The sequence below is a fragment of the Leptinotarsa decemlineata genome, unplaced genomic scaffold (genome assembly GCF_025532065.1).
Source record: "Leptinotarsa decemlineata unplaced genomic scaffold, Ldec_3_MD MMD2_tig00001019_RagTag_RagTag, whole genome shotgun sequence".
Classification (NCBI taxonomy): Eukaryota; Metazoa; Arthropoda; class Insecta; order Coleoptera; family Chrysomelidae; genus Leptinotarsa; species Leptinotarsa decemlineata.
This window is the reverse complement of record NW_027412557.1, coordinates 4,681,595-4,705,717: the sequence shown is the minus strand read 5'-3', so window position 1 is coordinate 4,705,717 and position 24,123 is coordinate 4,681,595. Positions and strand designations below refer to the sequence as shown.

The 24,123-nt window shown below is 32.4% G+C and overlaps 1 protein-coding gene across 1 annotated transcript in view; it reads right to left on the bottom strand.

Moving 5' to 3' along the window:
• Positions 1 to 836: 836 nt before the first annotated feature.
• Positions 837 to 24,123, bottom strand: part of LOC111511867 (uncharacterized) — an 81,584-nt gene continuing 58,297 nt past the window's right edge. Inside the window, exons 4-5 of the mRNA XM_074175381.1 lie at positions 4,812 to 4,962; positions 837 to 1,441 (exon numbers count right to left, since the gene is read on the bottom strand). Coding sequence (XP_074031482.1) covers positions 1,216 to 1,441; positions 4,812 to 4,962 — 377 coding nt within the window. The 3' untranslated portion in view covers positions 837 to 1,215. The remainder of the gene's footprint in view (positions 1,442 to 4,811; positions 4,963 to 24,123) is intronic.

Below are 24,123 nucleotides of genomic sequence, written 5' to 3'. Positions count from 1 at the left end.
ATTTTGAATATCTTCATTAGTTTTTGCTATAGTATTTATAACTTTTGAAATAGGTATTTATTTTGGAACTGAATAACTTTAGGTGAAATTATTTTGGGTGAAATAATGAATTAAATTATCGTTTTCGGAGAAGGCGACCTCAAAAGTTATGAAATGGAAATTATAGATTAGACTAAAACTGTAGAGTTGAAAAAAGTATTAACTTCTATATTTTCTGACTAGTATTTTTGTAATGAAAGAAACATTTTTATCTCATCATCATTGCTCAATAATTTTCATTATTGCAGACATTGAAAATAATAAAACTGAAACATATATGCCTCTATACCAAATGGAATATTTTTTTCTACGATGCACTGTTTCTGAAATACAACAATATATCAGGTATTATTCCCGTTTTGTGACTAAAGTAACTCCAGAAACAAAAGTGATCAAAACTTTGTTCCTGATAACAAGTTAGTTATTCTTCCTCATATGGTTTAAAAATGGCATTGCAATGACCAAATCGTAAGATATACAAAATTGTCTCCGTACGTCTAGATGATTTGAGGGTTTATACTGTATGTTGCGATTCAAAGGTGTGAATATAGGAGAAATGTTGAACAAAAAAATCCCAACACGTATATTATTGTGAATTATAGCCTCCCTTATAGTCTTCAGGAACGTATAGATACAGAGGGGCAAATTCCCAACCAAGGGAAAGTTAAAAATCCTTCAGGCTGTTTATTTAATAGGTTTGACTCACATGTATTGTTCATTTGATATGGGGATCACTGATTGTCCCAAGATTCCAGAATCACTAGACCTACATCATTTCAACAATAAATAAAGCAATATCTAGCTAAGAATGTATTCATGTACAGCCACTGTTATTAATAAACGATGTCATATTGGGTACCTACTCTACAATCTTGAACAAGGATTGATCATTATGTTATATGAAATTCACAACAACACAACCAAAATTTTTGTCCCATTGCTTGTTCCTTATTTGTGAATAGGCGCTATGAAACAGGCCTGCAGCCTGAAACATAACTGATATTTGTTTTCTTTTGAATACATGAAATACCAATCAAATCTAACTTTCGATAATATTGAGAATAATGGAAATGATAAGCTTTTTTGAAGTTACCTAAATTAATCTAATAATAATATAAATTCCTATTCTTATATCTCAAGGGTAATTGCCATGATGAATTTGAATGATTATCAGTATCAGTTATACTTCATATATTTATTTAAATTATTCCAACTGCGGGAATAATCTATTTTTAAATGTCCGTATTTGCTGAAACTAAAATTCTGTGGTTTGTTGACTCTAAGATGGTTCATGTTTCTTCCGACGTCATCATATATCGGTAAGGATGAATCTTCTCCACTTTGGTTATCTTCCAATTTACTGTAGAGATCGGGCTTGGAAGAGGAACCATACTGGTCGTTACTGTAAAACAAAAATTGAGTGTTTACTGCTCCATAGAACGTATATCAACATTTTGAAAAAAAAACTAAACTAGATTTAATTGTCAGGCTTGTATGGAACAACAACTGTAGGTGTATGAATAACTTGCTAATATATTTTGTTCACGAAATGACGTATTTGGTAGTTTTTATTTCGATTTTCAGTTGGATTTGAACTAGCCTATTGTAATATTATTAAAAAAAATTAGCACTGCAGTACAACCTCGATCCTTATCTGTAAATTTATTTATATATCGGTAACGACTTGCATTCTCTATGTAGATAGATATAAATTATCAAGATCTGTTTGCCTTATCAAGGGCAAATTCTGTTTCCAATGAGGAGAAACCTCAAAACTGTGGTTCAAAATAGGTCATCTATATAAGTTGCATATATCGACTTCCAAGAGACACACAGTGGAGGACACTGATTTCTCCATCTACAAACATTATACAGTTTTCGCAAATCAATCAGCCCAATAACACAATTTTTATTACAAAGGCTACAATAACCAGCGCTTTCATTCAGATTATAGGCAAACCAACAACGTGTCCTGACCAAGATGGAGAATTTGCTGCTCTTCTATAGCTAACAACCAATCAAGAGCTTTACACACAAAGTAGTTTAGCGCTACACATCTCTTAACAGAGAAAATTTTCAAGTACATTGCTCTCAACACTGATATAATTAGGAATCCTTAAGAACACTGAGTTAGACTTGAATTCATATTATCGAGTATAATAAAATGAATGGTATTGGTATATAATAAAATGAATGGGAATTGGTAGTGAGAGTGCTCTCTTCAGTAAAGCACCCTGTGATATATATATATATGAACTATCAGTTACGTTTTTTATAACACGTCACTCTTAACACTGTTGTTTTGCCTCTTTTATTATTATTATTTCAATTGATAAAACATCATATTTCAAAACTCATTATCCTATTCCCGATGAAGACAAATCCAAAAACACAAAAATCATAAAAATTGGTCCAGCCGTTCTTGAGTTTTTCTATTATTATTATTATTATTATGTTTTTTTTCACATTTACCCAACTTTTAAACCTTCCCTGGACTTCCACAAATAATTCAAAACTAAAATTAGCCAAATCGGTCCAGTCGTTTTCGAGTTTTAGCGAGACCCATGAACAGCTATTCATTTTTTTACACGCTTTATATTAGCTTCACCTGTATGTATGAATGTATGTATGTATGTATGTTTGTAACTCTCAAGCTCGGGATCTGTATTGACAGAATTATTGACATTATTGCTTGATTTATTCGCGGGCAGATGGCGCTGTACCTAACCTCCTTGATATTTCTTGATCTATTCGCGCGCTGTTCGTAACTATCGACATTATTGCTTGATCTATTCGCGCTGTATGTAACCTCCTTGATAGGTTGTTGAAAAGAAAATCAAAATAAATAATTATAAGTGTTAGCGAAATTTTGTACTACAGATGAAATATTTAGATATTTAAATATTTTCAATTACCCGTGATTTAGGACGGAAAAAAGTTTTGAACGAAACGAAAGATACATTTTAAAATCTGATTCTATTATTTGAAAGCAAACCAGAATATGGATTTCAACAATGGAAACGTTATCGTAAAATGTAAACCTAAAAATTCAGTTATTTAAATATTTCATAAATATAGTTTAAAAAACTAAAAAACATGCTTTTATAGCATATGAAACTGAAAGGTAAAATATAAATATAGTTTAAAAAAACTAAAGAACACGCTTTTAAAGAACATCGAACTAAAAAGTTAAAAATAAATATAGTTTGAAAAAACAAAAAAACGCGCTTTTAAAGAACATCGAACTAAAAAGTTAAAATATTTTTTTTAAATAAGCCTAAAACAATAACGATCGAAAAATACCAGTATTATTGTGAAAAAAGCGTGGGCGCGTTATGCCACATTTTTTGTATATCTAGCGCCCACGCTTTTTTCACAATAGTATTTTTCTATCGTTATTGTTTTAAGCTTATTTAAAAAGAATATTTTCAACTTTTTGCATCGATGTTTTTCAAAAGCGTGTTTTTTAGTTTTTTTAAAACTATATTTATTTTTATCAACACGCTTTTATTAGCTTCACCTATATGTATATATGTTTGTTTGTAACTCTCAAGATCGGGATCTGTATTTGACAGAATTATCGACATTATTGCTTGATCTATTTACGGGCAGATGGCGGTGTACGTAACCTCCTTGATATAATTCGAACTCACTTTACATGTATTTCTTCTTCATAACATACTAAAAAATGAAAAATAAATATAGTTTAAGAACTAAAAAACACACTTTTAAAGAAAATCGAACTTAAAAGTTAAAAATATTTTAAAATAAGCTTAAAACAATAACGAACGAAAAATACTAGTATTATTGTGAAAAACGTGTGGGCGCTTTGTGCCATATTTTTTGTATATCAAGCGTCCGTCGCTTTTTTCACACTGATACTAGTATTTTTCGTTCGTTATTGTTTTAAGCTTATTTAAAAAAATATTTTTAACTTTTTAGTTCGATGTTCTTTAAAAGCGTGTTTTTTAGTTTTCCAAACTATATTTATTATAGATATATTAGATTAAAGTGTGTATTTATCTGTGCATTAAGCACGCGTATATTCGATATGTCTCAAGGGCCAGCAAATGTAAAATCTACTCTCTTGGTAAATTAAAATTTATACAATTTTCATAGCATATAACATTTATTTTAAAATTGATTATTAATCAGTTTTAATTTCATTCTTATGGAAAATAACGGTCTGAAACACTTGCTTGAAGATTAAATTTCATTAAGACTAACAGCTGATAGCGAGTAGCGAATCAACGTTTTTCTTATTTTTTATTAACCGAAACATCAATAACTTAATGAATTAACTGATTTTTTAATGATTGTGGAATTTGTATTGAAACATTTATTGTTGTTTTTATAATTTAGGATCTTTAGTAATATATTGAAATAACTAGCTAAGATTCTTTAGTTCACTAGCATATTAAAGCCACATTGGAATATTTTCATGTAGTTATATTTTAATCAAATAATTTTTATGAATATTTTAGTACCCAACAATCATCACAGGTATCACAAAATATTGTTATTGATTTTTTACATCTGCCAGCCGTCCCGTGACGGCTTACAATTTTTTTTATTGTACATCAATAACCTATTGAAAAAGACCACATAAATTCAGTATAATACTTCGCTTATGCCTGCTCACATCTTCATCGATACGTAATATGTCAGAGTGGGATCGCTTTCTGAAAAGGAGGAGCTAAACTTCCCTTATCCCGTAAAAACCCTGTTGAATACTTTTGACGTTGACAACTAAAGTTGAACTGACAACTTACCCAAAATCTCCATAAGAAAAGCTCAGACTTCTATCTTTCTTTGGTTTCGGATAAGAAATAGGCAAAGCAACTCTTCGAAATACTCCGTTTCTGTCGTAAATTCCAAAAACTGGATTATCTTGAACTATTCCCTCAGCGTAAGGGCTCACCTCTGAAATAAATGTATAACTATTGACTGAATTGGGCATTTTATATTTTTGAAAATGCAAGGTGATAAATGAATTTTTTCATTATAGTTTCCTCATGGGCTTATGAATAAGTAACATTACAAGTACGTCGGAAGAATAAGTGAGGGTAGGTTTGGGGATTTATAATATTCTCTCAGTATGTACCTACATTCAAAATGTAGGTATATGAAGTTCAACGCGTTATATATCAGGCGAAATAATTCCAATAGACAATGCAGCTTTTTATTAGATAATAATTCTCAGTTATAATTCATGCATTAACGTGTTACAAAAAAACTACAATTAACTACTACACATACGAGTAAAAGCAAACTTATATTCAGTATTCAAACAGGTAAATACATAGAGAGCTTATATGACATTTATGTGAATTTTTGAACTAGATACAGGGGAGTTGGCATGGACTTGAATTGATTTATTGACCGATTCCCGCTATATAGGGTGTTTATTAAACATGAGGCCAAAAATCAAGGGACTATTCCTTGGTTTATTCTAAGGATATTTTGCCCTTTGATACTAATAATTTTGGTAATTTTGAAATCATTAACGAAATAAAAGTATAGCGAACTACACTGGACCTACCTAGTAATAAAAAATCTAACAATTCCGTTAGTAGGTACCTATCATCAACAACATTCCGATTACTAAAAATAGCTGCAGATATTCAATTTGCTGGGTATAACGCAGAAACGATCCTGGTGTTTTTGAAAGAGTTCAGGAGTCGATGTGGAGATGATTGGATTCTTGCATTCGAGCGGGGTAAACGGGGTAGACTAAGAAACATTACATGTAATTTTTGGTAATAAGTTGTTACTGTCGAAATCTTTTTTCGCTATGTATCTTCGAAACAAAGCGCTCTATCAAAAATCATCAAAGGACAAACATATCCTTGGAATAGTCCAAGGAATAGCCTCTTAAATTTTTGCCACATGTTTAATAAAGACCCTGTATAGGCGAATTCCATTCCATTCCATTCTGGCGAATATTATTATTGATGACGTTACTAGAAATCATTTTGAATATACGTTCGAATACGATTGAACTTTAGAAAACACCCACAATATGAATGCTGGCATCATTAGTGAAACATTTCAAGAGAAACTCTAGAACCGTAACTTTCGAAAAAAGATCAACTGGTGAATTGCTTTCTGATATTTCTTTATTACATATGAAATGACTTGGTATTTCTAAATGATTTTATATCGGATTTAACTTATCAAGTTGTTATTCCATCGATATAATCTTCAGTTAGAATTTTCAAATTTAAGTTGGAATCACAATATTTTTAAAGTTAACCATGTATTTGTATATTTCGATTATTCTGTTTTACATATAGGTGGGTTTCCTATAGAATTTTGAAGGATCAGCCAAATCCAATTGAAATCCATCTTAGATATTTTCGTAAATACTTTTATCATGTAAACAGTCTGAAAACCTCAACACATGTTGAGGTTGACCGAGTATATTTTATCGGATAAACGAGCATAGAAAGTGAAAGAGTCGCTGTATGTAAAGAGAACTTGCTCATTGGTACTCGTAGATGTGTAACGCAGGACTCCTTACAATGTAAACTTGAAAGCTTAACCTCTTTATGCCCTGGGCCTAACACGGCAAGGCATTTATTATAATATTTCCTGAGATTTTCTGGCGTTTGCTCAGATACCTTGCGACACCCGACATAAAAGGGGGAGATCTGGAACAACTGATACCACTCCCCCAACAGAACCGGTCACCTTCAGAAGGGGTATTTTTCAGAGCGATTCCCTCAGTTTCCTTCTTTTCTGCATCTCACTATTGCTATTATCCATTGTGCTCAGAAAAAAAACTCCATCAGTCCATAAGGGTCGTCGAAAAGTACACGCAGACTACCGATATGGAATTCGTGATAGGCAAATGTGCAACAGCTCCTTTCAAGAGAGAGCCATACGCCGATTACGGAGATGATGTACACCTCGTAGACGAAAGCATCCTTGACTATCTGAATACCAGAGAGAAGAATACTTAGTCGGGTTGGAACAACGCCAACCACAAAAGGGAATCTCAATAAAGAATTTTTTTCGCGGCAGGTTTAGCACAACCTCCAACAGATCTGGTCAAAAGAATTGTCGCGGAAGAACAAAGCTGCTGCTTCAAATATGTTAGCCGTTCTGATTTTACTTTATTTCTTCGAAGTAGTGAGATGGACTCGGGCGGAGCTGTATCAACTCCACTTAAATACCTAAAAATTTATGTAGGTATTTCTAAAAAAGTTTGCATCTCGAATCGTCTCTCCTGCAAGGTGACCGGGCGCTTTTGAGTTTGGTATGGTACTGGATGGAGTCTGTAAAGTTATCCGAAGTTCGGATCCCCTTCTCTACAAGGTCTGGGACCATTAAAGACAAAGAATTGAATTTTTTTTGAGGCAGCTGCCCGAGGGATAAATGAACTTGGTTTAGTTTTCGACAGATGCCCACAACTCTGTCACCCCGTTGGAATCCCTCAAGCAAAAGGGCTACATAAAAGCCACAGAGATCATTTTACTTCTGTTACTACACAAGGAAAATACATGAGGTCTTTTTGAATAACACTCAAGATTTCGTCTTATCAAAACACATAACTTTTGCTTTCATCAGGTCTAGTGGGCTGAAGTAGTGAACCGGTGGGTTACCTTGGCCTGCCAGGATGGTATATTTAATACCTTAGTCAACCATAGTCGCGTGATGGGTATACAGGTTTCTGAAATCAGGCGCAGGTGCCTAAGAATCTCGTTCATTTGATGTCCAATATATCATTATCGACAAAATATTGTGGGTTCTAAGAAATGCAGAGTTTATTAGAACTAGTAGGCAGACACAAGCAAATAAGCTTAATGTGGTCATGTTTGACCATGAAGGTAAAAGATATTCGTCTTGGAGTTATCAGCTTCGAGTGACAATAACGTCCGAGAAGAGAATGAAAAACAGGTGAAACATTTTTTATTCAAACTCTGCTGACTCTATTAATATCACTCTTTTGAGATAATTGTTTGGATTTATAGGAGTCTTCATTGAAACAATCCTCTTCCTACTCTCGAACCTGCCGAATATATCGCCTTTACTAAGGTAAAAATCTTAGCCGGGCAACTGCAAAAGGCTGTATGTTATTCTTGGTCATTGATTATTTTGATGCCAATCCGCCTCCTTTGTATCGGAGCTTCGGAAAAGGGGCCAACCGTCGAAACCTTTCTAATAATAACCCTAGGTCTGTAGATTCTACTATATTGAAACATGATGTGGATTGGTAAAGTGTTCGTGTGAAAATTGTTGTGCAATTTGTTGAGTGAATTAACATCCATCCGATGGTTGTTTCGGATATTCTGCTACTTCAAACGAGAAAACGGTTGAATTTAGCCATAAGATAAAAAAAAATATTAATTTTAGGACATCTGCTCGGATAGGAGATAACGAGAAAATTTCTGTTTTCATTTTTGTATAAAAAATATTTCAATGTCAAAAAAGGCCAGGAATCATGAAATAAAACGACAACAATAGTCGAATGTTTGATATTAGTGAAGAATGTTAACCATTATCTTCCATTTTCTGAAATTGCTCAGTCCATTGCAATTTGATTTCGATGAAGCCATTATTATTTGTGCACTTTGGTTTAGAACTACTTTCTCTTGGCATCAAAACGAATAAATGCGAGTAATTACTACAATCTCCGTTCTCATTTATTAATATTTATTATTGAGTGGTAGGTAGTTTTTATTTATTATATTGCACAAGACAAAACTGGCAGCAAATAAAGACTTCATAACTTCCTTGATAACTTTCAAAGCAAATCAAATTCATTACCGTGACAAACCAATTGAGTTCCATTTATATGTTTAAAAATGCTGGATAATTTTTTGATAACTATGATAACTCATAAAATTTTCAAAATCCTAGAAATCGGATCTGTTTTCTAGTATATTTAGAATGGAAGGATACAAAAATAAGCATGGGATAATTTTTTTGAAATTTTTGAAGGTATTTTAGAAAATTTTTTAATGTAGCAAAATTTTCTAATGAATGAATGATCCTATAGAGGAGAGAGCTATTTCTATCTGCTTACATATCATTTATTAGTGATACTTGGCGGGTAATGGATGCCACTTTTAAATTATTTGGACTTTAGCAAAAACATTCTGACTAGGAAAGGGCGACGACATCTCAACTTACGAAGACGCTATTGTGGCATATATAGAAACTGAGGCATACATGCAAAATGTTTGTATTATAGTGTCATTGAATTGCTTGTTTTCAGTAAAAGGTACAGAAAAACACGATCGTTGTCAAGTCTTGACTTTCTGAAGTACTGCTCTTGGAAGCCTCGTTTATTATGATACTGTTTATGGTTACAGACTTATGTCGAACTCTGTCTAAAATATTCATAAAACAAATTTTGTTTTTCTATGACTATTGAAAAAAGCGTGAATCTCGTGTCCATTTTCTGTTGAGTAAGAAAGCAAACTCACTTCTCCAAAATAATCAGAGATGCTCAGATTCATAACTCACTACCTTAGAGGCCAATCACAGATGAACAAATTCATAACTTCACACCTGTGTTTCAATTGTTCTCAACCGCACACGGACACGGACCACATATTTGCAGTTGAGGCAACCACAACATTGTGGCTACGTTGACTGCACTTCGCGGTTGACCGAACCACATTTTTGTGGTCGACTTGCGGTCATATAAACCGCACTTGCAGTTGAGGCAACTGACATCAAAAATTGAATGTTGTGTGACCAACATCTGGTGCAAAAGAAATCGTCTTGTCTTAAATACTAAAAAAACTGAGTACGTAAATTTTTATTCTAGATCTATGCCACAAAACCTGGTTATACCAAATGTCCATTTTGCAAAATGTGTGAGGCTTCTTGGAACCCATCTAGATTGTGACCTAAAATTTAGTTCACATATAGACCATGTATGTTCTCAAATAAATAAGGCTTCTTATATGATCTTGCAGGTGAATTATGTGCTAAATAGAGAGGGACTTCTTGATATGTATTACGCTTTCGTCTACAGTCACTTAACTTATAATACGGCATCGTGGGGAGAAGCATCCGACTGGAACAGAGTTTTCTGTGCTCAAAAGCGTATAGTGCGGTTGATCTTCCACTTAGATTATCGGGAAAGTTTTAGAAATTGTTTCACTGAAAATAAAATTTTGACTTTTCCGTGCATTTACATTTTGAAATGTGCCACTTTGGTCAAAAGTGTTCAAGAGGAGTTTCAACAAACAATCAGTAATAGAAACAATAATTTGATTGTACCAATACATCGTACATCATTTTATGAAAAATCACCGCACTATTACGCACAGTTGATCTGTTCAATTCACTACCAAAACCATTACAAATGTTGAGAATTTATGAGGCTTTCAAAACTGGCGTTAGGAGGTACTTGGTGTCGGAAGGATTTTATAGTGTGAAAGGATTCTTAAACAGGTAATTTTGCCCAATTATATTTTTAAATTGTTGGTAATGTAATACTTCTGTGTTATTATTTATTCAACAAATCATAATTTTGTTTTTTGTATATACCTACATATTTATGTGTTCCTTTATGAAATTTTACTTGTGAGACGTGCCTATGTACTTTGTATGACAAAGGGTGAAAATAAATGACTATGACTATGTACGCGGTTGGGTACGACTGCAAGTTTGTGGTTAGTGTACGGCGGATGTCGCGATGGCATCTCGGCGGAGATCAGCAGTAAGTTGACTGCAGAAGTCTATTTTTGACTTTTGTGAACGCCCGTGTACGTGTAGTACAGTATTTCTTATGGGCGGCTTGAGTTCGCTGGAACGCGACTGCAATAATTGTGTGGTCGATCCGACCGCAAAATGTGGCTCGTGTACGGGCGCTCTAATTCAAAATATTTCACAAACGTCAAACCCAATCATTGAACTGGCAGTTTATTTTAATATATAGGGTGTTCCAAATCAAGTCGGCACCATTGCCAACTTCGTCAAATTTCTGGAAAATGAGGTATACAAAATAAAACATAATAATGGAGATGAACTGAAAAATTATATTGAAACTATAAATAATAAAATTGATGGCTAAATTGTGTTGAATGCAACACTTAGTTCAAGAAAAGGGCCCAAATATGTGTTCAACGAAAAGGCGGTGTTTCTGAATATTTACTCGATATTTTATAACTCTTTATTTGCCAAAACAAAGACATTTTTTGTACTAGTGAAAGAAATAAATATTTCCACATAATTCACTCATTTTCAACTTTAGGAAGAAAGGTGATATGAGATTTGTTGTTTGGAATGTTATTACGAATCGATATGCATATGCTATAAGGTGTTCCAATAAAAATAAATATTATTTCATGAAATATTTTGAAAACGCGACTGTCTTTTTTTTGTTTTCGGCATAGAGAAGGCCATTAAAATGCTAATAGTTTGCCCATTTAACCGAATTCGTAGCATCAATAATAACAGAGTTGCCAATGGTGCCGACTTAATTTGGAACATCCTGTATATAGTTTCTAACAAAAAAAAACTAGATTGAGAACGTGAACTCGGAAAGTAAAACGAGTGTACCTTACTAGAAATTTGTAATGCGGTAAAAATATTGATATTTTTCAAAAATTCGTCACTTGATAACAAAATGCAATGACTGCACTTTTTCATTTCACAGACGGAAACGGATTTGGTTGTCGAAACTCACGTTTTTATAACACAAGCGTGCTATCCGGGAAAAAAATTAATAAATTTAAAGCAAAATTTAACCCAATAAATAACAATTTTTTCAATACTGTTTTGGCGCCTTTGTAGGTAGCCTCACCAACATTTCAAAGTTTGTGAAATTTTCTGAGATTGACATTTTGAACGGTGAGCACAAGAAGAACTTGCTAGATTATAAGCTTATAACAATTCAAAATGGCGGAAATTTCAAATATTTTCATTGCGTCAAAATCACACATGAATATTTCTTTCAGTGCCCTTTCCACACGGTGAAAATGTTTGTGCAGAAAATAATATTTTTTGCGAGATATTGCAAATGTTCGCAATTAACAAGCAAAATAGTTCGTTAAAACTATCATTCCAGACGCATCCCAGAGGAGGTTTATTTACGAATTTCATGACCTTTCAAATGGAACATCGATTTTGTTAATTGGAGTGACTATACTGGTAACTAGCTGTCCTATAACTTCAAAATCAATCATACCAACGTAATTATTTAGTTTAGGGACACAGCAAGCTGCAAGCAAAGTTTCAAACGGACATTTTGAAAATGGAGTCAGTGATAATGTTTTATTACTTTCGAACCTTACTTTACGGCGCGGTCGAAACCTCTCAACTGGTAATTTTACTGCCTTCTCAATTTATGATCAAAATTTCTTCTAATTTCAAAGTTGTGTTCCTTTTCATGTATACAGACAGCTGCCTGCAGAGTTTCAAAACGAAATTTTAAAAATAGAGTCGATAGTGAAACTATCCTTAAATCTGCGCCCCTCCCGGCTTTGGCGCTCCAAAAAGTTTAACGCTTATATTGACCGTTTGAAATAGCCTTTTTGCTAATATGCATGGCACATTTTTGTGAAAATTTCGGGCATAAATGTACATAAATAAAAAGTTGGCGAATTGGTTCCTGATCGAGTACACACACATACAAAGTAAATGTGTGTTTTCTGTTAGCTATAAGAATATGTTGGTTGGCATTATCATGGAGAAAATTTCAATGAAGCGATTTTCTGTTTCGTGAATTTTATGCCTGGATGAAAAATGACTGATATAAGCCCCTGGGATGCATACAGGACGTCAATTTCAACCATATATTTTGCTAGTTATTTGCGAACATTCGCTAGATCTTGGAAAAAAATATTTTTTTGCACAAACATACATACTAAAATACATACTCATGAAAAATTTCAACCCTGTAGGTGCAATCATGGCGAAATGAAAAATATTTGAAATTTTTGACATCATGAATTTTTTATTGCTTATATCTGGCTAATAGAACCAAGGTCGATGATTTTTGAAAACAAAAAAAATTAACAGTAGGATGAAACATATTAGAAAAGGAGGGGAATATGATAAAAATGAAAGGAAAACTGAATTACGGGCGATCTGAGTTCGGAAAGCGGAAGGAGGCGAGTTTTTAAGGGTAAAAATGGTTTATCTCCGGCAAAACTGCAAGTCTTATGGAAAAAGTTAAATCGGAAAGTTGTAGGCAACAAAAAGGTCTACAACTTTTGTATTTACAATTTTTTCACCTAACCTCAAAATTAATGTGAAAAATTCAAATAACCAAGATTTTGGTGTTTTATTTTTATCCTTTAAAAAAAATCTACGAAATTCAGTGAAGACTTACCTTTTCATGTCCCAAATACACTGTAATTCATTTGATTCAAAATATTTATTTTTTCACCTTTTTTTGACTTACTATCAAAAAAGCACTCTAATTTTCAATCGAAAATTCTCGCATCAAAATATCAGCTTTTTTAAAAAAAATTATGTGATTTTTGTTCGTCGAAATCTCTTTTTTCTGATGGTTAAAGAAAATATACATTACTGTAGTGAATGTTCTCAGAAAATGCAAAAATCGAAAAAAATCGAATTCGATTTTTTTAATCATTATGTATAATTTCATAAAAAAATGTGATAGCTGCAATTTTATTGAGTTGAAAATTTATTTATTAAATTCTAATTATATCATGTCATAGAAAATCTCATAAAATATAAACATACATGTAAATCGTATTATTGAATTTAGATACTTTCTACATTCTACATTCTGTTTACGTTATTGATTATAATATTTCTGAAAACGTTAATCTTGTCATTTATAAATACCTTATCTTGAATTTTATTAACTTTTTCATTTTTACATTTATAAATAGATTTGATTAATTTCAATCCCTTCTTTTAAATCTTTTTAGCGCCTTATAATGAATTTATGATACTTTTCTTTCCTTTTCCGGTAAATCCAAATGTTGTATCGCAACCAGAAAAACATTGCAGAAATGCAACAATATTTTTGAAGGATTCATGTTAAAAACTATTAGACGTGAAAAATAGATCTCCAGAATCTGGTTTGAGAAAATAAATGTCATGATTATTTGAATTTAATCGATTTTAAAGGACCAAAAGTTCAATATCTTGACTCACAACAATGACACTTTCATTCGTATCTCTGGCAATTTCTATAGAGGTCTTAATTATGTCAGCATCAGCATCTTCTTTTATTTGTTCACAGAAAAACTCTTGTGACTGTACTCTTTTCATTAAAGTTTTTATTATTTTGTCCTTGTTTTTCTCGTTAGATAATTTTTTTTTCAGAAATTGTATTTTTGTGTGGTTTCGATAATCAAAATCTGGAATATTGTCTGAGATTTGTCTATGACTACGTTCTCCTCTTCTAGTAGAAGTAGTTGCTGGTACTGTTGTGACAGTAACTGATTTTTTAATTTTGGGGTAACCATCAAAGACAATATAATTTCAAAAACTACACCTCACGATTTGATCTCCACAAACTTTATTTGAAGAATATATCACAACATGTTTCGTATGCTTCGCTAGCTTTTTCAAGTGATTGATAATGATAAATTACTTGAAAAAGCTAATGTCTTAGCGAAACATGCTGTGATATTAATGAATCGAAGAGGTTTTGTATTAAAGTGTATAATTTTTAAAATTCTTGCAAAGCGCTTTCGACTTTCGTCATCATCAGTGCTCACTTGTCAGGCAACATGAAGTATCAAAATAAGTAAATTGCACATTTGTAATATTTGACTTATATAAAACAAAATAGGCTTATAGCCAAGAAAATACATTTTTGGATTGAGGCCATGTGGTTCGGTCAAAGTATCATATGAAGAAGACCGAACCTCATGGCCTCAATCCAAAAATGTATTTTCTTGGCTATAAGCCTATTTTGTTTTATATAAGTCAAATATTACAAATGTGCAATTTACTTATTTTGATACTTCCTGTTGCCTGACAAGTGAGCACTGATGATGACGAAAGTCGAAAGCGCTTTGCAAGAATTTTAAAAATTATACACTTTAATACAAAACCTCTTCGATTCATTAATTCAAATAAGTCTATTCAGCTTTTCCAAATCTTTTTATGTTGTGATATATTTTTCAAATAAAGTTTGTGGAGATCAAATCGTAAGGTGTAGTTTTTGAAATTACTATGGACATCAAGTAACGGCCGAATCAATCAGAAAAAAAGACTATATAGCTGCTTGCTGCATAATTTTTTTCTACATTGCACAAATATTTATTCATGATCTCTTCCACAACTTCATTTTTCTGCCAAATTACTTTGTGCAGTAAAAATCCACCGTCCTTCAACATGCACTATGCCGTCAGAATGCGTTGGTCTATTCACACTCACAAATAATTCGTAGAGTTGAGATTTTACATTTTTTCTGTGAAAAAGGTACAAAGCTCATATTGTAAATAAGTTCCCATATCTTTTTTTGTTTCGGGTAAACAAAGAACCGAAACAAAGAACGGAAAGTCATATACCAAATAGCGAACGTAAACGGATACACCCAAAAGACAATAGATAAACAAGAAAACAGAATCAAACAAAAAATACAGAACAAGGATCAAGCGACCCCAACAGACAAAACAACACAACGATGGACAGCATTTACGTACGTAGGACACCAAACCAAAAAACTAACAAACGTCTTTAAACCACTAAACATCAACATCACATACAAGCCAAACACGAAGATAACACAAAAAATAAACAACTATGAAAAAGAAGAAGACAAAGACCAAAACGGGATATACAGTATACAATACTCGGACTGCAACAAATTCTATATCGGCCAAACCAAGAAAAAACTGATTCAAAGGTACAATGAGCACAAACAGGCATACATAAATCCAATAGTATATAAATCAAACCTCGCAACACATACCATACAAAACAAACATAATTTCTCCCCACCAGAGAACATAAAACTCATAAAACAAGTGAACAAGGGAAACCGCTTGGACATTTGGGAAAACTTGAGCATCCATAAATTTAACAGTCATAAATCACTTATCGAGGAACAAGTACAAATCAATACACAACAAGACCTCACATTCAATATATTAAACAAAATCGGAAAACGAATCCATATGTTTCTAGAAATGGCATTTCAGGTTAGCTTCCCAAATTTCTGCTACCGCAGTTGTCGGTTGATTGGTCGAACCACCAACACTGACATAAAAACTTGGCAAGTTGACTTGGGTGTCACACCAATAGGTGGTTCCACTTATGTTTCGCTTGCGTTTACGCAGCTATTTTTATTAAGAACTTTCTTGGTTTTTCTCATTTTGTCTTCAATCGAGGACCGCCTGCCCGGTACTGACATGCTCCGGGTTGCCAATGTACCTCTCCGGAATATTAATTATTATATATATATATATATATATATATATATATATATATATATAATAATTGCCCTCTATATATATATATATATATATATACATATATATATATATATATATATATATATATATATATATATATATATACATATATATATATATATATATATATATATATATATAATATATATATATATATATATATATATATATATATATATATATATATATATATATATATATATATATATATATATATATATATATATATATATATATATATCTGTGTTTCTGTACATGGGGATCTCAGTTAGAGTATCAGTTAAATTGTGGCAAAGTTGCGTATTTTAAAGACCCATTCAAGGATGTAAAAAATATTGAAAATCTGTCCACATTTTGCTCTCCGCACTTGATGTAGGCTATCAGAATATGTCCATGAATCTTTTATACACGGTGTCGTCTGACTTGGGCCACCCCCCATCTTTTAATTTTTAGATACGGACCTGTATTTTTTGTTGTAGTTTTTGTATCGTCGACGTTCACTTCATACTGAGAAATTAAATTCAATTTTATATTTCGTGATGTTTCGGTAATATTTGATTATAATTGTGTGAATTATTCCGTTTTAAATCACGGCCCTGGAAATTGGTTGACTGAGTTAAATGAGAACACAATAGCAACTTTCACATCTCCCTATGCACCGTAGAGTTTTTCAAGAGTTTTTTTTTCATTTTTAGGTACCTATTCATATTGTTTCCATTGATCTGAGCGTTTTCTACAATAAACTTCGAATAAGAAAACCTTTTATGATTATCATATATCTACATCAAAATATACTATCTGTGTTTAAATAAGCAGACAAAGAAATTATAGTAATAATAAATAATGCAGGTGTCTAATATTTATGTTTCAATCTAGCAGTTAGGATGTTATGTTGTTTATGTTTCGCTGAATTATTTTTGGTGTAACGGCTGATAGTTAATGAAAATCCATACTCAACACGTCTGTTTGTTTGAATACCCCTGAGGAAGCTTTATTGTTTAGTAAAACACGTGTTGCGGCTTTGTAAACTGTTCAGTGGAAATATTACAATAAAGTGTCACTTGAGTACCCTATATTCTTTTTATAGAAGTAAAAACTTACTCTAGTAAGTTGGAATATCAATCTTTAAACGAGTATGACGAGGGACATTCAAAGTACTTTTCTTCAAAAAACTGAAAGTGTGAGAGATGAGAAATTGAAGTATATGCCTTTTTTAGCGAGTGCAGCTATAAAAGCAATTAGTCTGAATCTTCAAAAACTGTCTCTTCAAATTTCAATATTGTTATGATCTTTGGGAAAAATAATAAGATTTACTAGTTATTTCATAAACGCTTACAAAGGAATGATAAACATAGAAATAAATTCGCCATCAATGTTCGTCCCTGCAGCGCAATTATTAAAAGTTTTTATCTATCACATATTTTAACCTAGGTTTCTGAAATCAAGTGATATTGAGAATATTTTTTTGTAATACTATTTGTTTGGCTTAATTTCGGCCTTAGAATTACTATTGGCTCTGAAATATTCACACTAATGAATCTGTGTGGAATCACTTCTGTAAGTTTGTACTCGAATACTGTAAATCGTTATTTGCCTTTTTGAAGCCAGAAGATATTAACAGGTCTTAAATTTCATTCGTTTCTTTAGAATGTGTTGAAAAGATAATGTTATAATCTTCTGCCGCTATGAGATTTGCGGTTTCATATTAATACACATGTCTAACGGGCATTAAAAATATTCAAAAAAATTCATCATCCTCCAACTTAAAAAACAACGCGTCCATTCATGGAAGACAGTGAATATTAATCAATTTCCTATCATGGTTCGATGTGATGAAAACTGCTTATGAATTTATTACGTAACAAAAAACTGAACCAGCAAGGTAATAGCTCTTATTAAAGATGAATAAAGATGCGGTCGTGTCTGATGGATATCATTGTGAAAAAAAATCGTTTAATTTGAAATTAGGCTAAACAAAGGAATTATCCTAAGCGATTCACTTTTTAAATACAACCTTCAACGTAATGATAAATACTCAAATTTGTTGATGTTTCTTCATGTACGATGAATAATATATTCAGCAATGGCACAATTATTTCAGATGCCATTAAAGAGATGGCGGAATTAGTTGAAGTATTCTGAACTTCAGAGCTTTAATGTTGAATTCAATGCCTAAAATATTGGGGCATTGGCATAGAGGCAATGTTGCAACAGTTTAAGAATGAAGCGAATCAGCGAAGAAAAAACTGCGAGTATACCCATAGTTTTTTTCCAATTCTGAAGATAAGGGCAGATCTTAGCTTCCAAAACGTAAAAATAAGTATCTGTTTGTATAATTTGTTTGGAAGTGATTGACAATGTTTCATGGCGATCTTTATCAGATCGGACTTCCATTGTTATGATTCTATGAAAAAACAAATGAAATTAGAATGAATAGCTAAAATATCAATTATATTAGTAATAAAATGGGAAATGAAAATACAAAAAAACGAATAAAATAATCAAGATATAAAAATGAAATCATAGAGTGAATAAATAAATGAAAAAGAATAAAAATTAAATGATCATTTAACTAATATGACTAATAACCAGTCCGTGCTAAGCTTATTGTTAAATCATCTGAAAATGGAACTATTAACGGGTGATGATCAACTGTATTGCCAAACATGCGCCAAACTGGCTGATTATTATGAGAAAACAAGTATAGCTGAGGCACCAGTCAATCTAATAATAACACTGATGATCTTCAAACATGACTCAACCTCTGACGGAAACATCAAACACTTCAATCTAGCAGTCCACTATTCTAATCTTCATGCAGTCATTGTTCACTATGGTTCTGGCGTTGAATCTGGTCATTATCACGCATAATTCGAAGACGAAACGGACTGGTTTAAGTTTGACGATAGTCGTGTCACGAAGTATTCTTGCGATGTATTGAATTTATTGGAGCCTCTGGAGACACCCTACATTTTGTTTTACGAAAAAGAGGACATTGGCACATCAAGGTCTTCAGATGATGTGGTGCTGCAGGTTTTTCCGGGTTTTTCTGCAGCTGAAAAAGCAAATGCGCCACTGAAATCAATGAAGTCGCCACGGAGCGCCAATTAATTTTTGTTGTTTCATAATTTCATGATTTGTATTATTTTCTCCTTTAATAAAAAGGTAACTAGTTTAGTGATCCAATAGTTTTTCTGAAGAAATGTTGAATAATTTACCCTTTTTTCATTATTTTTCTTTCTGTCATTGATTGAAAAATAGATACCTACCACCTTTTCAGAATCACGGTTTGAGCCATTCGTTTGTTTCATGTCGTTTGGTGTTGGTGTTGTCTCGAAATTTTGGTTGAAACAAAGGGTTTTATTTTCTAATATGCCTAATGGTTTTTAAAATAGTAATATTAATACGAAGAAACTACTTTCCGATGAGTAATTTGATTAAGAACTCATTATTTTTTGTAAAATTAAAACAATAATAGTCGTATAATTTTCTGATTGATTCGGCCGTTACTTGATGAAGATCCATAGTAATTTCAAAAACTACACCTCACCTCATTTGATCTTCATAAACTTTGTAGAGATCAGATCGTGAGGTGTAGTTTTTGAAAAATAATCGTATAAGTTTTGTGGGAGGTATATTTATGAAAATTAATTGTTATAGGGTCCTGAAGAATAATTTAATTAAATTAGAAACGTCGGCAAATTTTTTTTTAGAATTGATCATGTTACCTAACCTCTTTACTCATTTTTATTCTTTTTTATTTTGTACCTTGTTATTTTTTAGTTTCATTGTATATTCATTTCTCGTTTCATTGCTCAATATGGTTGATATTTTAGGCATTCATTCTAACTTTATTTGTTCTTTCATAGATTTTGAATCATATATTAGACAATATGGAAGTCCGAACTAATAAATTTAATCTGTAAAATTTGCTCTCTTTTTGGTCAAACAAAATCATGAAATGCGATAACTTATTGATGAATAGAACACTTTCCTCTGTGAAAAATATATTTAATTCACTCAATAGTCCATCGGGGTGGACTAAAAAGTTTGCCCTTTCTATACGTATGATGTTCCCCATTACAATTTTCATATTTTTTCAGATTGTGGATGGTGAAATTATGTAGATACGTTATATACAAAATTTCGTGTGTGCTATTCGCCACTTGGAAATAATGTGAAAATCACATTGAACCGTATCAGTTAGCTATTCTGTCACTTGTCACTTCACTGTAGGTTAATGGACCAATATCTATCAGAAGACAACTGCTCCCCTGGCTAATACCACGAAGGGCGTTGGATTATATCTGACAGGTGTCAGTACAGGATTCTTCACTGAAACTATTCCTGTATATGCTGTTGGCTGTTAACAGCCCGAAACCGATCTGCAAGTGTGTTCCAATAATTGAAAATATATTGCGGCAGTTCTATCGCCAATAGCATATGCAGGAATAACTTCAGTGAAGAATCCTGCACTGACAACTATCAGATATAATTCAACGCCCTTCGTGTTACTAGCCAGGGGAGCAGTTTTCTGATAGGTGTCAGTTCATTAACCTACAGTGTAGGGAGTTGAGACTGGTCTGAACGAATTGTTCTTTCAGATTTCAGATTTATAGCTCTTCAAGTATGTCCACTGACTTTATGTGAAAAAAAAACTTGCAGATTTGTTTTAGCTATATGTATTCTTCGACTACTTCACCACTTAGACTGTTGTGCCTGAGAAAATTCTCAAATATTCAATAGTTTTTGGTATTGGAATACTTGAGAAGTATTTTCTCCTCAAGTGAAGAAAGATACGATAATGAGAAAAATGTTATCAGGGACACAGTTGAAAGCAGTAGGTATCCTTTGAACCTAGTCTATCAGTTGATTCGGAAACGTAAAATCAGGGAGAGTCTTCGTGAATCTTAGACTTTTTGAAAAGACTGAATCTAATTTTATTGTTGTTCTATACGAACCAAGATTCACTAATGGATTGGATAGAATTTTCAATAATCTGTGTACAAAAGTAGTTTTGAAAACTGCATGTTCACTTCAGCAAATGTTGATAATAATGAATTGTTTATTATTCATCAGTAAAAGAAATGTATATAGTAATAATTGATTATGAGAAACACCACTAACTCCGACAGATCTGGTCATTGGAACTGTCGGGGAAAAACAAAGTTGCTGCTAGAACATGTTCGACATTTTGATCATACTCTACTCGTAGTGAAGTGGCTCAGTAGGAGCTGTATCCCCTCGACGTATAGACCTGAAAAATGCTTCTCCAAAGGAGTTTGCATCCCAATTCGTCCGTTCCACGGTTGTACTTCCCCCGACAACAGGGAGGCCGTTGACTTTTGAGTTTGGAGTATTTACAAGACATAATGGTACTGGATAGAGCCTGTAAAACATCAGGAGTTCGCATCCCGTTCTCTGCGTCGTCGGCGATCATGAAAGAGCACAGGAATTGGAGCATTTTCATTCAAGGCAGCTGCCCAACCGGCTGACGAAATTGAACAAGGTGATCACAATTCTGTCACCGAGTTGGAGCCCATTCAGCAAAATGCCCACATAAAAGTTGTTGCACATAAAATTTTTGTAATTTGTAAATGGCTTATTTCAATCAAGTTTCTGTTCTCAAATTGATTACTGTGAAATGACCTGAACAATTTTTGAGTTTTCTGAAATAATTTTAACTCTGTTAATTCTTTGATTCTTTTGGATGTTTCATATTTTCAAATCTGATTTCGTATTTTGAAATAAACTTGAAAATATTTTTCAGCTTTTTGAAACTGAATATAATTTTTACTTCATGAAATATTGAGTATATTTTCTTGAATATTTTTGGCTTTTGATAAAGACTTGCTCTCATGTGGAACCTTCCGGTGAATAATTACAACTCTGTTCTTGATATTCGGCTCTTCCATTCTTTTCACGTGAAGAGTAACAAGCTGTCCACAACAAACCAATCTAATGCAAACGGATCCGTTGCAATTTTTTTAGGTACCCTGAACTGTAAGATACCAAATAGCAGTACTCAATATGGGTATTAATTAGTCAGAGTTTCATTTGCTCAGAGAGCTCATATTTTAATTTATGAAGTGATTTCGATAAAAAAAACGATAACTCATAATTTTCAATGACGTATTTGTTGAATGATGAAGGGCCAACAATAATTATACCAAGATAGTTATTCGAGTCGACTTATTGCGATGATTTCATTGTAAGAAAGACTGGAATTATTTTGTACTTATATCAGTTTGCTCTACTCGCGATCTTGAAATATTTAGAAATTGTTGAAGATTGAAATGAAACATCTGCGTGTTGGATACGGATTATTAGATTATTTAATAACGAATTAATTTGTTACAATTATCTGCTATAGGTAATCGTAATCAGTGGTAAAGACGTTCCGTTACATTTAACATCTATCTGCAATGAACCATTTATCAACATTCTCATTTCGAGTTTTCAGTAGAAAATTATGTAGTTTCTTTTGTATAAAAATAAACATTTATCACAGTGATTAGCAGTTTTATTTCGTAATGTTTCCATCGATGGATATAACACCGACTGAATTTCTGTTTGATTACCGTGTAAGGAAGTAGTTGAAAGACTATTGCAACGATAATTTCCGTTGAGAAATAATACTGTGCAGTGTCCAGGTTTTGAAATAATTAATTCAATCGTTTATAGTTCTATTTTATTGTGAAGTGATGAAAATATTATAAATGGTAATAATCATATTTCTTTGTTATTTTCAATAGTTAATTCTGTTTGGCTTATGTCATAGATATTTTTCAGCACGATCACAAAAAACCAATAAATGAATTACCACAATCGTGCATTTTGTAATACAAATCATGAAGTATTTCATCAGTAGAAATTCACGTATTAATCATTTCAAATGAAGAACAAGTGAATTAATTAATTTCAAATGAAAATTGAAAAGTTGATAATTTCATGAGCAAATTAATGTGAAAAAAATCAAAAAGTTCCAACAGTACATACAGGGTGAATCGACCCTGACTATTGAGATCTCCTAAACTACGAGAGATAGGTCGAAGCTTAAATTGGGGCAAAGTTGCGTTTTTTGTGCTTGATAAAATACGATTATGAAACTTGGAACATTCCGAGTATTTCCGGAAATATTCGAAAAAAAATTAAAATTGGAATTTTCGTTTTTCTCTTTTTCTAGCATTATTTGACAACATAGCTCAAAACCAAAAACAAATTTTCATTGATACTTTTTCCAGCTACACGTTTTCATGTTCAGATTTACTATCTGACGTTTGTCTTCTGGCAATCACCATCAACTTTTTTTTTATTATGGGCGCCATATTGTTTTTTATATAGAAAAATAGTGCTTATCATTCTGGTTCCATTGATGTATAATTTGTTATGATTGGCTCTTTTGAAATCACAGGTATTAAAAAAACAATTTCATCTGAGATGGTCATGGCTCCACCGAAAAATTTTGTTTAATAAACACTACTTATCATAACTCATCAAACATCATAAGTTTGCCCAAACACTTCAGTCGAAATGTCCTCATTCTCAAATGAAGAAAAACGAGATATGTTAAATCTTTATTATAAATTGATAGGAATAGTAAGAAAACAGCCCAATTTTATTTTGAATTATATCTGGAAATACAACAGCCGGATAGAACATTATTCGGAATTTTGGACAAACACTTGGCTGAGTACAGTGAGTTTCAAAAACCAAG